The sequence below is a fragment of the Spea bombifrons genome, chromosome 5 (assembly GCF_027358695.1).
Source record: "Spea bombifrons isolate aSpeBom1 chromosome 5, aSpeBom1.2.pri, whole genome shotgun sequence".
NCBI classification, from domain to species: domain Eukaryota; kingdom Metazoa; phylum Chordata; class Amphibia; order Anura; family Pelobatidae; genus Spea; species Spea bombifrons.
This window is the reverse complement of record NC_071091.1, coordinates 69,463,030-69,480,314: the sequence shown is the minus strand read 5'-3', so window position 1 is coordinate 69,480,314 and position 17,285 is coordinate 69,463,030. Positions and strand designations below refer to the sequence as shown.

General features: G+C 38.8%; 1 protein-coding gene across 3 annotated transcripts in view; it reads left to right on the top strand.

Annotated features, from left to right (window-relative positions):
- The window catches only part of RIPOR2 (RHO family interacting cell polarization regulator 2), a 56,473-nt gene that overhangs the window by 31,669 nt on the left and 7,519 nt on the right, over positions 1-17,285 (top strand). For 2 of the 3 annotated variants that reach the window (XM_053466708.1, XM_053466709.1), the window contains exons 7-17: positions 4,208-4,357; positions 5,144-5,207; positions 6,142-6,185; positions 6,711-6,836; positions 7,115-7,263; positions 7,511-7,640; positions 8,083-8,229; positions 9,464-10,126; positions 13,440-13,618; positions 16,053-16,221; positions 16,780-16,915. In XM_053466708.1, coding sequence (XP_053322683.1) covers positions 4,208-4,357; positions 5,144-5,207; positions 6,142-6,185; positions 6,711-6,836; positions 7,115-7,263; positions 7,511-7,640; positions 8,083-8,229; positions 9,464-10,126; positions 13,440-13,618; positions 16,053-16,221; positions 16,780-16,915 — 1,957 coding nt within the window. The remainder of the gene's footprint in view (positions 1-4,207; positions 4,358-5,143; positions 5,208-6,141; positions 6,186-6,710; positions 6,837-7,114; positions 7,264-7,510; positions 7,641-8,082; positions 8,230-9,463; positions 10,127-13,439; positions 13,619-16,052; positions 16,222-16,779; positions 16,916-17,285) is intronic. The other variant, XM_053466711.1, reaches the window with a different exon arrangement.

Below are 17,285 nucleotides of genomic sequence, written 5' to 3'. Positions count from 1 at the left end.
GTGCCAAATGGCCATTAAAGAGCCATGTATAAAAATAGGCCTGTCTGTCACCATTTAGCCAAGGAAACACTCACTAGCCCAAGCATGCCAACAACCCTTGATAGGCTTATCTCTCACTTGCACCTCCTTTCTTTGTGATGCCACGCGATCATATGGTGTCCATAACCTTTTGAAATGATCCACAAATCCATCCAATTCCAAGAGAATACACCCATATAAAAATATATAAGCACTATGCTTTTATCATGTAACATATGTTCTAGGGTCCAGATTTATTAAAGAACAGAGGAAAACAAATTACCTAAACCGGATTAGAGTCTCCACAAAACTAATCTGAAAATCATTTAGCTCTCGGTTTTGCAAAATGCCCCATTTGCAAAGGTTTTTATTGCCTTTGTAAATGTTTGCATTATGGCAGCGACAGACCTCCCGGATGTTTACATGCTGTATGACTGGTGTGTGTGTGTATATATATATATATATATATATATATATATATATATATATATATATATATATATATATATATATATATATATATATATATATATATATATATATATATATGCAAAACTAGAACTCTTTTTCCATAAAACAAAAAATACTACAAATCTGCACATTAAGAATAAAAAGCAATTGTCAAGGAAGTCGATCTTTTTGGCGAGTGTTTTTACATTGACAAACCAGTCTTATCTTCTCTTATGCAGCCGTATTTAAATGGAATACATTGCTAAATTGGTAACTGATTATGACGCACTAGTGTTCCTTTTGTGCTTATCCCTGCTTGCCAGCCCCATAACTCCTTTTTTTGTTACTATAAATAGTTGTAAATGTTTCTAATAAATGCCAGGGTTTAGTTTCCAGCTTCCTTGCATATGGTCACGGTTTGAGCGTATGACGCGTGTCTTTACATCTGCACAATGATGCCACCTGTTGCCCCACATCCTGTTTGAAGCCTACTTCTTGTTTGAAAGTGACATGTTACATATTTTCTGGGGGGTTAACTTCAACTAGGACATGAAATGTTTTTGGAAGTCAAAGAAATCGCTACAGATTTTCAAATATCAGAAGTTATAGGAAACTATGTTGTGAAAATAGAACTTGAAAACTACAGCGTGCCCTCCTCCTACCTGGTCATCTGGCTCCATGCCACTAATGCATCATCTATTTCCACACAGAAAAAATTAAACCTTTTGAGAGTTGCTTCTAAAGAGAATAAACCTGTAATGTGTTCCAATTGGAAATCATGTGAAGAACAAGAAAAAGAAACCAAAACCATATTATGTTGTGAAAAATTTGCGGTTTGTTAAATCCATAGAGCAGAACTACAAATGTTTTGGGTGTTAGCACCCATTGGCAAAGGGTTTCTATCCCTCAACCCAACATATACAAAATGCCCAGATTTAAAGAGACCAGCCTGTCATGTTTGCGGTAAGCCCTGTCCCCTGTTCGACGCCAAGTCTGACCAGCGCTGAAGACCCAGACATTTCAAACCTGGAAAAAGACAGAAACAGCACATAGCTGTAGTAATACAGCACTGTACAGAAGAACCAAAAGTGAGTGGGTCAGCGAAAGAGCCCTGTCTACTCTGATATCAGGAATCATTACCTCGCTCTGTATAATAGGGTCCTTACTCATGTTGGAGTAGTAAATGTCCCTATCGCCACCTCTAGTAAGTGATGCTAGGTGGCCTAGTGCTTGAGTTGTGAAGGGTTGTGATGGTATTTTCTAAAGTGCCTTGCTTTACATTTGCTACAGTGTAAAAATGTAAAATCAGAACTTGTGCAAGCACTTCAGAAGAAAGTAATAGGGTAAAAAATCATAGGCATAAAATTTGACGACAATGAAGGTTAATACACGTATAAAAAAAAGGTTTGTAATAAGCACATTAAAATAAAATAAACCTAATGTGTTTCGCCTCACTGGACTTCTTCGGAGCCAAGTGTTACAGTGATGACCCTTTATACAAGGCGAGCGGAGTGCACAATTCATAGGCAAATGCCAACAAACCCCCGCTGCTTGCAGAAGACAAAAAAAATCATTGTTAGGAAGGAGGTGACGAATGGTATAACAGCTAGAGATGGATTATTGCTGTTAAGGGTAGTGGCACCCCGCTGGTTAAAGATAATAGGAGGAAGTTGTGGTGTAGATGTAATTAAAAAGATGAACAGAGGAAAGTGGCCTCGCTAACAGGTGAACAGCAGTGCTTAAACAAGCGTGCGTAAAAAATGTGTCCAAGTTCACGTTAGGTTTATTTTATCTTTAATGTGCTTGTTACAAACATGTTTTTAAATCTATTGACCTTTTTATATTAATATGGTTTAAGACTTCATTGTCCAAATAAATTTTATTTTAATAAATAACAATCGCACCAGTTCCAATTGGAGAATACACTCCATGGTGTTTGCTTAGCTGCTCCTTTTTACGGTGCAAGCCTACATTGTAAGTGTTCATTCTTCCAGTTCCCACTTGAAATGTCTGGGTCTTTAGCGCTGGTCAGACTTGGGCTCTGATGTCACAAGGGTGCAAGTCTTACCTCACTCTTTAAGTTTAGGCATTTTGTATCTGTTGGGTGGGCGTTACACCATGATCGAGGTTGCAGCATGAGTTATCAATATATTTTTGGAATAAAAAATATCTGTTAACAGGCTCCTAGCATTCAGCCCCCATTTATAAAGTAAAGCTACTACAATCTGTACTAATTGGGAGTTACTTTTGTAGTGCTACGTCTTTGTGTTTTTGATTGACACCCATTTGCAGAATGTTTCAAAGGAGGAGAGACTCTGTACAGTTCTCAAATTCTCAGACCGCTGCCACCCCCTAACCTGCAACATTGCCATACTTCCCACTCGCCCTGCACCTTAAAAGACCTCCATGAACCTATAACTCTACAAAGTGGAAAAGTGAAGATGTGTACTAAAAATATTCTCAATAAATAATGTCCAGCAATAAAAACACTGTGTGAAATTACACACTCTTAAGTAGCAAGATCAGTTCTCCTTCATAAAACCTCTATGCCTTGTCCCGCAGTGAAGATGCGTATTGTGTGAATGCGTATGACAATTAATGAATTCATGTGTGGATGAATTGCTTGAATGATTTGTAAGACTGCATTAATGAATGTGTTAATGATTTGTGTGAATGAGTGAGTAAATGCAAAGATGGTACATAAAGGGTGGGCTTTAACAATAAATAAATAAATAAAAATGGGCTGCTCAGGCTTAAATGCCCGGGCCTATTTTTTTGTCCCAGTCCGGGCCTGGTCTCAACCTTCTGCCCTGATTTTGTCCCAGCATAGAACGACCATTCGCTAGCCTAATTACCACATGGGGGTAATTGCACAATTGCAGGAGCAACACCAATAATACAAGTTCATCCTTTCCTCACACACTAAAGTGCTAATGCATTCCCTTGTTATAATCCATGGAATATCACATCTCTCTTCCACTGTTCCTCCTTTTCCCACTACATTCTGTTCTGAACATTGTTTCAAAACTAATTTTTCTATCCCTTCACTCTTCGTCTAAATTTGAGCTCTTCGTGTTTTGCTCTCTGTATCTCTACTACAAATATGTTCCTTACTGCTCAGATGACTTGCTTCTCTTCAGTACTTCTTCCTATCTCCAGGACTTTGCCCACGCTGTTCTTATACTCTGGAACGCCCTATCTCGTTCTGCCAGGCTCTTCCCTACCTATTCTAATGTTAATTCCTCACTAAAAACTGACCTACTCAGTCATGCAAACTATCCTCCTCGTACCTAATACCTGCAATCCTGAAAGAAACCATCTGTTATCTCCACATGATGCCCCTATTGCGACAGCACTATGGAATCTGCTGGTGCTCTATAAACAAAATAGAATCTAAAATGTTAGGACAAGATGTTATAAGATTAAAAGCTTTGATGTAACATAAGTAGGTTTTACTGTGAAGAGGTAGGCAAATGGTAGCAGAATAGTTGCGGTAATCGTGAGCAAATTTAAACATGCATGGGGTGTGCTTAAGGTTATCTGGAATATGAGACCAAAGACTAATAATATTATTTGAGGTTTTTAGAGCAGGAAATATGGGCAGACAAGATGGGCCAAATAGTTTGTATCTGCCGTCAAATTCTGTTTCTGTTTCCAATTTTTGTATTAACTCTCTTGCGTTTTTATTTTTTTTTTTTTTTGGCTCTTTTTATTGAAATATGTATTTTCTGTTTTCCAGGTGGACGAATTGTATGAGGCCTACTGCATCCAGAGGCGACTGCGTGAGGGAGCCATTAAAATGAAACAAGCCTTTGCTGCATCTCCTTCTAGCAAAGCAGCACGGGAAAGTTTAAGTGAAATAAGCAAAAGCTATAAGGAGTATACTGAGGTATTTTATTTAGTGTTTCGGTGTTGCAAAGGTGTACCCTCCTGGCACCCCCACTGTGTGTGTGTGTGTGTGTGTGTGTGTGTGTATGTACAGTAGATATAATATGTGGGGGAAACAAAACATTTATAATGTTCTTTATTAGCAAAAGGTCATGGAATCCTATTGGTGGAAGATATTCGTTTGCTGTGACACAATGCCAAGCAATCAGAACATATCTAATTTCAATAGATACAATGCATAAGTAGACTTGGTTAAATTATAAAGTGAAAGAATAACAATAAAGTTCAATGGCAGTGTTTTATCATTCTCGGGAAAACATAAATGCTTCTCACTTTGATTGCATAATACCAAAGGAATCCATGGTACCTACTTATGTTGCTTGCCAACTCCACTGGGGGCTCTGTCCTCCCAGACCTGTGTGCCGTGCTCCCAGGTAGCTCTCAAACTGTTCTTTAGGCAAAACACAGTTAATGTCACATAATTGTTTATATTAATTTAATATCTCACTACTGCGTTATGTTGTCATGTTCAGATGTGTTGCACCTATTTCATTTTGACCTCATTGCTTATTAAATTGCTATTGGCTGTCACCTTGACAGTGATTCGCCTTTAGCTTGTTGATTACTATGATGGCAAGTCTACTTCTATACAGTAATGTCAAGCCATTAATGACAATTTCATTCTGTGTTTTACTCTAATCGGTATTGACCTTTTTTTCTACACGTTAATGCCATCTTTGCAACGTACAGAAATTAACAATATCCCTGTGTGTATTGTCATTCACAGAACATGTGTGCAGTTGAGGCCGAGATGGAAAATCTCTTAGGAGAATTCTACATTAAAATGAAAGGTAATCCCTTTTCCTTTTCTTTTTTCATTTTATTTTATAAACTGATCTCCCATTAGGATGATGAGAAAGTAACGTGCAGATCATAACTAGAGGGCTTGTGATTACGAGTCCGGAGTCCTGGTCCAGGATTTTGAATGGTTAAAGCAGAGATCTGTATGTCTGTGGCAAGGACTTCTTCTTGCTCCCTTGTGGGCTCTGACCCATCAGTTCCTTCCTCAATGCTTTACAGTGACTATTGAAACTGTGGGAGATTCCTAAAACAATGATGTACTTACTGGCTGAACCCGTGGGGACTTGCTCTCCTAACGCCCTCGCTGGCAATAGAGACTGTTCTACATATATCACCATATGTGGGGACCTCATTCATCAGAGGAGATGCATGGGGTGAGAGGTCAGGCAGCTCCTGCATGCTAAGCCTCCCAAGTATTTTAGAATTGGAGAGCTTCTGCAGGAAAGGGTTCACAGTGGAGCCTAGTACTATGTAGAAATCCCCTATTAGAATAGAACCAAACTTACGACTCGGTAATGCTATAGCGACGTGCTTTTTATAGCCAGCCTGACCCTTTGTCTGAAGTTCAAAGGGTGATAAATATACCCATTGACCCCTTCTTGTTTATTTGCTACAAAACGAGTTAAAGTGTGGTGCTGGCAATACCTAGCTTTGCCCTAGAAGTTGAAGTTGAAAGTAACAATAGTTCCAAACGTTTGCCCAAATATATATAATATATAATATAATTCTACACACGCTTAACTGTGCTTAGGAACAAATTGCAGTATGTGAATGGTTGCTGCCATCTAGTGCACATGCAAATTAAAACACAGAATTATTCTGGATGATAAATAAATGACTCTTAGAAGCAATAATTCAGAGCATTGTATAGTAATTGAAGGGGGCATAATAGCTTACTAAATCTTTTTTTTTTTTTCCACATAGGCTTAGCTGGTTTTGCCCGACTCTGTCCAGGAGACCAGTATGAGGTGGGTGACCTTCTATTTTACCACACAAAGCAATTGTCAGTTCCTCCTTGTTTCTTATAGTTTTGATTTGGTAGATAGACTGTCTGAGTATTGGAGTGTGGGTTATCTCTTCACTTAGATGGTTTTTGTATTTGTATAAATGGTCTTCTAATCAGGTTCAGAAGATAAATTCTTCTTCTGAGGAGTCGGGAAAGCTATTTTACCTGGAATTGCTCTGTGGCAACATGTTGGGGAATTCCATGTGTGTTTTTGCTAATGTTGTTGTATGGTCTGAACAAGCACATCGGCTCACATGTAAAGACTTGGTTCTCTAAAAATATTATCAGGCTCAGTAGAACAAATATGGGAGCCTTATATTTGTTATTTTGCCAGCGTTTGTGTGTTACAATATAATGCTCTTCTGAATTTCACGAAGATTCCAATGTTATGTTATATGTAAAACCTGTTAATGTTAAAATATTATAATAACACTTAGACTACAATTCCTTGTGTACCCTTTTCGCATTGTAACTCTTTTGCTTTCAGATTTTCATGAGATATGGACGCCAGCGTTGGAAATTAAGAGGCAGGATAGAAGTTAATGGCAAGCAGACTTGGGACGGAGAGGAGATGTTCTTTCTTCCTCTAATTAACAGTTTCATTTCAATTAAGGTAAATCTCTTGAAGATTCTGGAAAAGTTGGTCTGTTTTTTTTTCTCATAAAGATTATCATAGGAAAATTGTATTTTTCTTTTAAGACAGAAGGGTTTAGGTTACACTGCAGACTAGGTACTATAAAAATCCCTAAATTCAGAACTCAGGGGCACTTTGACCATGGACTTTGGCTCGGTCCCACTGAATAAAACTGTTAAGAACCTTACCTTAAATACGTATCAAGCCTCTGCTTTTTATTTTTCCAGTTTCAGCACTATGATATATTTGTCTTCTAGGTGACAGAGCTCAAAGGAATTGCTACCCACATGCTTGTTGGGAGCGTGACGTGTGAAACAAAAGATTTATTTGCTGCCAGACCTCAGTCTGTTGCTGTTGACATTAATGACCTTGGCACTATCAAACTTAACCTTGAAGTAACCTGGTGGTGAGTAGCTTTAATCTAAATGGATCATTTCATCCAAAATTAGCTGAAAAGCTTTTGCTCTATTGTCTTTGTTACGACCCTCTCATTTTGACCTTGAGAAACTTGGCATTTTGTTCAGCTTTTCCCTATTTTATGCCTTATAGTATGCATGTTGTATGATTTAGTTTCGCCATATTTTGCAATAGTGCAGTGTGTTTTTGGTCTAAATGATACTTTTTGGTAATAGAACTATTCTTTCTTTATACAGCCCATTCGATACAGAGGACCTGACGCCGTCTACTGGCAATGTTAATAAAGCCGCAGCGATCCAAAGAAGAGTCTCCATATACAGCCAGGGTACTCCAGAGACCCCCACCTTTAAGGAGCATTCCTTTTTTGTAAGTCTCTCCCTAATTTTCTGAATAAATCTTTAGTGGTGAATTTTTGGTTTATTGCTAGTTCTTCTGTTTATTGGAGCGTTTTTTCCTTCCTGCCGATACAACCCTATTGTTGAAATGGGAGAAGGTGGTGCTGCATATTAAAGTAAACAAAAAAAAAAAAATAATCCTGTGACTCTCTAGTTCCAACTGTTGAAATAGTTTTTATAAAATTTCTTGGATGGGGAACCTTAAATAAAAATGGAATCAAAGAGCTCTTCCCTTACTATGCTAATAATATTTACGTTATATTTGTGAACTGCATTCCCTCGCTTACCTGCTTGCAAGATGCCTCATAAACAGATCTGTTGCCCCTCTAACAAAGAAAATAATCGAAACTTTAGCGCTTTATTTTTTTTTCTTTTCATTTACTAACAATGCATTTGCTTTTAACCTGCTAAAGAAATGGCTGAACCCGCCACAAGAGAGGCTGCGATTGTCCATTGTGGATGCGCTACAGGAGACTTTCTTTGACAAGCTCCGGCGCAGTCGCTCTTTTAGTGACCTACCATCTCTCAGGCTGAGGCCTAGATCAGGCCGAGAGAGATACGTGAGTTATGACAGAGCTGATCTGTGTGCTTTTTTTGGAGTTCTGTGTAATTTATTTTTTCCATGCATGCACTGCGTGGCCTTTTCTTCCATTTTCGTATTACTGTATAACTCCTGGGGAAACATGCATTCTACAATTTTGTGTCTATGTAACGTTTTTGTCTTATCTGGAATTAGTCATTGTTGAGCAGCTGGTGCCTTTGTACTTAGGAGTAGGAAAAATTGCTTCTATAATAAGACTTTAGGGTGTAAGGATCATAAAACCAATGAATTTTCTTCTATATTTACGCTTACATGCACATGTGCTTGTGGTGCCCTGATTTCTGATACCAAGGATAACCAAGATACACCCTAGTGAGCCTCCCAGCTACATCTTAATAAAAAAAAGCTTCTATAATAAACTACAAACATTAGATGTGTTTATTAGATTAGTAATGTGCATATCCCAGGCAAGTTTCAGTTCAAATATCCCCAGATCTACGTTGATAAATTTGGTAATCACGCCATCTTGTTAGGGAAATAATTTTTTGTTCAGCGATTTTATTATAGATGAAAAATAAGGATTCCAGATGTTTCAGTAACAAGGGCTGGGCTGGCCCTGCACAATGCTTAGTTCAAGAAACCTTCCTGATTTAAATAAGCTTTATACAGGGCAATCTACAACAATAGAGATGAAGTGTTGTCTAGTAGAAGGTACATTCTGTAGTAAAGAAATTGCAAATGAAGTAGAAATGATGGAAAATGCATGCTGTCAGGTCTCTGAGGTCCTGGTCCTGGAGATGAAGTTCTCTGGCTTTATAATGTAAAGTCGATGAAATAATTCTGCAACTTTCCTTCAAACTCTTCTAACTACTTAAGTAAATGAAACACCAGTGTCACAAAATATCTCTGCAAATGTTTCTAATAATCCTGCAATAAGTAGATTTGACATTAAATGTAGTACACATATTATAAGACTTTTTCGTCTGTATTTAAAACATCTGTAAATAAATAGACACCCATATATTGGTGTTTGTTAATTTCCACAACACTGTCCAAAGGTTGGAGCCATTTCTGGAATTATTAAAAATTGTGACAGTTGTGGTATCTGTGGTTGTTTTCCTGGTCTTGGTTTTCTGTGAAGCTGCTCATTATCTCTGTAAAGTGTTCTAATGCGTTGGTTTGTCTTTATCTAGAGATGTACAAGTTCTGTTGTGTAACATTTACTACAGATGTGACTTTTCTTTCCCCCACAGTCCAATTTGCAAGATGATGTTTTTGATGTTGCTGTTGACTCCATCGAGAAGAGGACTCTTTCTTTAAGTTTTGACGACTTGCCTAATGGTGAATGCACTCCTCCCAGATCAGCTGCATCATCCTCGCTGGGCTACTCCAATCCTGAAATCACTGTCACTCCACCAGAGCCTAATCTTAGTGACCTCTCATCAGACGAACCAGGGGACTCAACTTCCCAATCTCAAGACAAGCGGTTCCACACAGAACATGTCAGTGAAAGTGAAGAAAACCTAGCAGGAGACGAGGCAGACTTCTCTACTTGCCAAAGCCCCACGCCTCATGCGGACGATGATGTGTTCGTGGGTTCAAATGTCTCGGTGTCAATCCTACAAGACTCAGATGAGGCTTCTGAGCTGAAGCCCGTGGAGTTGGACACCTGCGAAGGAAATATCACCAAGCAGCTTGTAAAAAGGCTTACATCCTCTGAAATTCCTGCTATTGCAGAAAGGCTGCGGTCTGACTGCCCTATGGCCAATGAATCTGAAACAAATAGGACCTATTTAGATGGAAGCTTAGAGGAGTCTTTGCAAGGCCTTCTACTGACTCTGGAGCCTTGCAAAGACCAATACACCGAATACCATGAACTGTATCAAGAAATAACACATCTAGAGGATGTTCTCAAAGTAAGTGATTGCAAAACATCACTTTGTCTTTAAATTCCCTACTTATTTGCAGTAGCACCATTCCTGTATTATGCAAGTGACTTGTCAGTTAATACCATTCTAAACATGCTGGCCAGTGAAGGCCCATGAAAGATAGCCGCCATTGTACATTAGGGCACTTTGTAGATGCTTTATGGGATTAAAAAACACTGTTGCAAATTTCTTTGGATGCAAAATCGCCATCTAGAAACCTTTTAACCCCTTAAAGGGGCTCAAAAAGTGTGCAACATTGAAATATTAAGCCACTGCTTAGTATTTTGGGCCTTTGTTTTTCAATACACGTACATGCTCAAGATGTTCTTAGATCTGTTTTCAGTGACCACCTGTTTTTGCAGCAACACTTTTAAAGAGATAATTTTATGTGCATACAATATACATATTTTGGTTTATGCAAATGTGAAACCTTAGGTGAATATCTACAGAGGAATCTTGTAACTTGTTTTTTGTAGTAAAGAAATGCCACATTACACTAGATATTTGCTTTCCTTGCGGGAACATTGCACCTCTTACCACACACACACACGTTAAGGTTTATTATTGTTTGAATTGCTTAGTAGGGTATCATGAAAAGTGGGTTCATAGCTCTACGTTAATCACATCACTTCTCTACCATTTTCTCCATTGCATGTTCCATCTAATGTTTCACATCAATAAAAGCATTTTAATACTTTTCTTTTTTTTCATTTTTACATCTGTTTTTATTGACTTGTTTGTGGCTTAATGGAAGAATTTATACTACTAATTACCGTATTTGCTCGATTATAAGACGAGGTTTTTTTCAGAGCAAATGCTCTGAAAAATACCCCTCGTCTTATAATCGGGGTCGTCTTCTAATCAGACCTCAAATAGAGGTCTGATTAGGAGACTAAGATCCAGATCCCCCGCACCGCTGCAGGGGACCTGGATCCTCCTGTCGTCGCCCCCCCCCCCCAATTTAACGCCCCCCCCCCCCCAATTTAACGCCCCCCCACACACACACACACTTACCGGTGCTTCCGGAGGTGAAGTTGGCAGCGGGGGTTTGTATGCGTCCGTCGCAAATACCTTCCCCGACTGTCAGAGATCAGAGTTCCCCGCACCGGTGCGGGGAACGCTGATCTCTGACAGCCGGGGAAGGTATTTGCGACGGACGCATACAAACCCCCGCTGCCAACTCCACCTCCTTCCGGCTGCCGCGGAATGAGACGTCAACCCGCTGCCCCGGCAATACAGCAGGAAATTGGAAGCACCGGTAAGTAAGTAAGTAAGTGTGTGTGAGTGTGTGTGTGTAGGGCATTTCTGGAATGCCTTATACCCCTATATGCCACTCTGGCACTTAGGGGGTTAAAAGGCATATTATGGGGCAGAGTGGCATATAGGGAGGTATAAGGCATTTCAGGAGGCAGAGTGGCGTTAAGGGGGCATTTAATAGAGCACTCTGCCTCCTGAAATGCCTTATACCTCCCTATATGCCACTCTGCCCCATAATATGCCTTTTAACCCCCTAAATGCCAGAGTGGCATATAGGGGTATAAGGTATTTCTGGAGGCAGAGTGCTCTATATAATGCCTTATACCTCCCTATATGCCACTCTGCCCCATAATATGCATTTTAACCCCCTAAATGCCAGAATGGGATATAGGGGTATAAGGCATTTCTGGAGGCAGAGTGGCACATAGGGGGTCAAAAGGCATACCATGGGGCACAGTGGCATATAGAGGGTTAAAAGGCATATCATGGGCCACAGTGCCATATTGGTGTGGCAAGCCTGGGGGCAGATGTGCGAAACTGGGGGACAGGTTGGAAAATACAAGAAATAAAAACAAAAAAAAATATTTTTCTCAATCATAGCTTTTATTAAAAAAAATAGTTTACATGAATTAACATTTACTGGTAAAACTTTTTTCCTTTAGGGTCGTCTTATGTTCAGGCTTTTTCTTTTTTTCCTAAGTTAATATTCAGATTTTGGGGGGTCGTCTTATAATCAGGGTCGTCTTATAATCGAGCAAATACGGTATGTTTGTTTAGTAATGTTAAAACAGGGCTGATAACCGTGGTGCCTGCAATTTACTGCGCTATCTTACCATGACCTATCTAGATGAATCCCTTGCGAGCTCATTAAAAATAAATAAATAAAACTAGCTCTTAATATGGTGGGTCATTCCACATACATTTGTCCAACCCATACGTAAAATGCTTAAAGAAACCCTAAAGATTTTTTAGCATTTATTACACACGTCAGCATTCACCTTCTTGAGTGCTACTTTTCTTTCCATTTCACCATTACATACGTTTTTAACGGGGCTAAGGGCACATTGTGAAGCACCAGAGCCATTGGGATTTTCCAAGAACTATCATCCAGAAAACCAATTGGCAAGAGAGCCTAGCGTCGCTAATCACCAGGGCATGGATTGCAAGTGGGATTGATTGAGGTGAAAATTTTAACTCTCCCAGCTCGCTGTGCATTATGGAGACCCAACCTAGTGGCCTTCAAAAAAGCTGAGTTTGTCCTATTCTAACAAGTCGTGCAACTTTATAACTTTGCATTAGCTAGGCCAACTTTGCCCTTCTTGTAGGAGAAGCTAATTTCTGTTGGCCCTTTATAATGCATTATTAAAAGGTGAGTTGAAGTGCTTTAGCAAAAACACTAAATATATATATATATATATATATATATATATATATTATGATTTTAAGGAGATTATTTGCTGAGTAGTTTGTAAATCCAGAGAATGGTTAAATGCGTTGGGGTTTGTTTGATAAAAGTGGTAAGATGATACCTTTCACCCCACCTAGTAAACTATGTATTCTGCATGGTTTATTTGCCTTTTGTCTAACGATAATATGTGGGAAGTAATTGTTCAGGAACATACATATGGCCCTGCAGCCCCAAAGAAGGGGAGGATTTTTAATAAGATTATGTAAATATCTACTCTCTCCCATTTTTGCACCCTCCAGAAGTAACCCCAGGCATACGCGTAGTAGAGTCTGAGAAACTAATGTGTAAGAAAATAATTGAACGTCTGCATTTTGATGCCCGTAATACTTATGAGACCTAGTAGTGGTTTCATATACCAAAGTATTGGAGGTATGTGAGGTGAAAGGATCAGACTCCTCAATCTTTCTCTAGGGAAAAAAGTAGCAAAAGTGCCAACAAAAAAACACTATAATAAGTAAATCATGCCCGCTTACACAGAACTGGGCTCCTCAAAGTGAACTGGGTCCTTATTGCCCCATGTTTCTCTGTCTCTTGTTAAATGTTACTATTCTTCATTGGTGCCTTCTACCTTTTCAGTGCAAACCAGCTGTAAACCGAAGCAGGTCTTCCAGTATAAGTCTTACTGTTGAGAGTGCTTTGGAAAGCTTTGATTTCCTGAACACCTCCGACTTTGATGATGATATCGATGACAGCATGATTTGTAATGGTGGAGTACCAGATTCAGTCTTTTCGGACGCAGAAATGGAGAAGCCAAGGTAAGCGTTAAGAGTGAGCGCCGACACTAATAAAAATAACTTTCACGCTTACATTTTAAAGGACCTAGTCTTCAGACATTCTAGTTTTTGTAGTTTTTTTCAATTTCCCCCATGTATCTTTGTTAACCTCTTAAATCAATGTACTGGAATAAGCTTGTTAGTAACTTTAACAAAGGGTCAGCTAAATGCCCCACGGTGCTGGCTTTTCTTTTATTCAGTGAAAGGTTGCCTGCTTTGTGTGTCTTAACTAGTTTTACTTCTGACCCTTTCGTGACGTGCATTTAGTAGTTGTTGAGCTTTGACATCTGTTGCTTGTCCAAAGTTGCCCTCTTTCTGGCTTGGTCATTCATTCCTTTCCCTTTTTTATTCTTTCTTCATTCTGTCATTAGATGCCTGTTACATGTGAGATGTATAAACTCACAAGAAAACAAATAATTAATCAAATGTGGGCATCTTCCAAAATGCAGGGAAGCACTTTATAGGTGATGGTCTGGGGGGGGGGGGGAATGGAGGTTCACATCTCATTCCCACCAATTTTCTAGTGGTAGACCCCAAATAAGAAAATACTTATTGAACATAAATCAGAAATTACATGTAGATCCCATCATGAATATACCTCGCCTTCATCTTACCTATTAAAATCTGTAACTGTTGTAAAGCAGAATATGAAACTTTGAACACATAAAAATCGTCAGACAGTGGTTGGGGGAATTGTGCTACATATTATGTTCTAAACAAACTAGACCATAAGTGGAGGCAAAAATGTTTTTATTGTAACTGTATAGCTCTGCGTTTTACATTGAATGGTTATACATAAACAGTTTTTATGGTCAAATGTTTTTCCCCAGGTCTTCAATAATAATGTTAAATAGCTTGACTAGTATTTTATTTTGTCATTTTGACATATCGTGTAAACTTGAGAGTCAGTTAAGCAAGTTTTATGAGTATTTTCAGCAATAGGCAACCCCATGAGGGATCTCCTGGGTGTAAGCTTTGGAGGGAAAACATGGTGTGTAATTTTCTCACGGTCTTCAATGTCATGTCATTCACACCATGCTATTCAAATATTACTAAATGCATATATAACTTAGTGCTACTTCACAGGCTGATGTTTACACCTTACATATAGCACAGCCCGTAAAGTACATAAGGATACATCAGTTTACAGCAAGAACCCTCTGCTATTTTGAGATTGATCGTTGCCTTTACAACAATGCCTAGGGAGTAATGTGCATAATATGTTGAAAAAGAAGTGTTTTGTAAAGTATCGAGTCCCCCCAATAACAGCCTCATTAACCATGATGTAAACAAAATGAACTTGGAAAATATGTCATCAAGAAAAATGTGCATAAGATATACCCCCAACATGTAATGTCACAGAAGAACATGCACAACTTAAGGAGTTTTTAACAGCATATCCCCTGTACCGTAGGCTATAGATACTTAGAACATAGGGACGCTAAGAAACCTACAATCTGATATTCAAAACTGATAACCCAGAGCATCGTGCTTTTGTTTATTCCACAGAAAATGTGTTATAGACTGAATAGGCTTACAGCTATGTAGGATCTATTGATATACCTTCCAAAAGACTGTACGGGGTAGAAGAACTTTAAAGTGTGATAGATTTTTTTTTTCCCCTAATCATACATCATTAGTTTCCTAACTATACTGCAACACTACAATAGACAGAAGGTGGTACAGGGTAATCATATGTATCATTTTGTAATATTTTACTTTTGACTAAAGACCATAATGCAACACAAGGTGTTCACAATGTCGTTTTTACATGGCCACTGATGATCTCAAGTATTTGTTTTATTGAATGCCTCCATCACAGGCCTCACAGATATCTGGTCTGACAACTCACATTTGCCATGATGACTAAGCAGGACCTCAATTAATTTCTTGGTTTGGCCTCCAGAAACTCCTGACTAATGCAGCCATATGCCTTCATGTCCCTGATGGCAAACCAGCTGTTCTCAAATTCGGCTATTTAGTTTTTTTTATTTAGTTTATATTCAAGTGTTTCAGCGTTTCTTTTTTTAATTCAGAAACATAAGTTTCGTTAGTGTAGTTGAATGTAGAGTTACAAGCAGACAATGGTACATGTATCTGCTAATCTGGAGGTTCATGTTTCAGGGCTTAAAATGCAAAATTAGACATCTAGCGCACAGGTCACCCATGCAGACCTCTACCTGACCATGTTCTGGCCACTTAACAGACATGTGGAGGGAAATTCATGTATTAATTCTGTTTGCTCATAAAGACGCTTTTACTATTACTCGTACTTCCAGCAGTCATTGATGTAGAAACAACTCTAGATAGGAAATTACTGTTGAGCATTGGGTCTTAACAATGGCCTTGGTATAGAAGTGAATCTATTCTTTGTGAGGCCAAGCGGATGACCATGTGTCTATTATGTGTGTTTCAGTTGCAGAGCTGAACATCCCGAGGCCAGAGGACACCTGAGTGAAGCATTAACAGAGGACACAGGGGTCGGGACTAGTGTTGCCAGTAGCCCCCTGCCACTGACTACTGGAAATGAAAGCCTTGATATCACACTGGTCAGACATTTACAGTACTGCTTTGATCTCATTCAGGTATGAAGCACACACAGCGCACATTGCATTGTTTGCTGTTCGATTATAAGTGCTAATTTAAAATGAAATGCTCATAAATAGCGCTGAATAAATGATAATGCTTCATATACATTGAAGTATTAGTAATACCACAAGTGATTTTTCTTAAATTGATTTTTGTTCTCTAGCCACATTCTGATTTTGCGGTAGGATATTCAAACCATAGTGGCTCCCCATCGCGTAGATGCCTGTGGTTCCTGCAATTTAGATCTTTCTTTATTCCCCATATTCCAAACAATGCTTAGATAACTATATTGTGATCTGAAACATCAAAATAATAAATCTGTTACAACCCAACACTAAAGTAACTTTTATATTTTGGAATTACATTTGGTCTACGATTCTGTGGAATACCTTTCAAAACCTATTTTTAATTTGACTGCGCCACCTAGCTTTAAATTGATGTTTAAAGTATATTCAACAAATGTATGTTTTTGTAACTGTGGATTAATTCCGCTAACGTTACATTCGATATTTCTAATAAAAAGAAAACCCTTTTTTTTGTCTTGTTAATTATAGCAAATCATTCTATCAAGTCAAGTGCTGTTTGTTCTGAAAGACTTATTGAAGAAACTGAGTAAGCAAACTCAAGTATTGGCGCAGTTGTCTGAAATCAGCAGAGAAAACATGGGCAACATGAATTCTCTGGTGGAAGGTGAGCGGGTCTGTTGGTCTGTGGGTCCATTACTGTAGTAGGGTAAGAAAATTGGAGGTGTAGATGTTCCCGGTCTCACTGTAATGCTAGCAGGTAACTCCCTCGTGTTACTTCTGATTACAGCCCCGGGCCGTTTCCGAACTTTCCGCAGCTATTTTCAATCGTAGGAATTGCATGTTTGGTTTCGCAAGAAGCTGCTGATTTGCTTATCAATGGAGCTTTTGTTAATATAATCCTGCCTAAACTTGGATAGTTACTAAACAAACATACTCTCATGTGAAATCATTCAGAACAGTTCAGAATATAGAGCCAGACCCACCAGATCGGTAATCGATAAATGAAGATAAAATTGAAGAATTATCTGGGAACA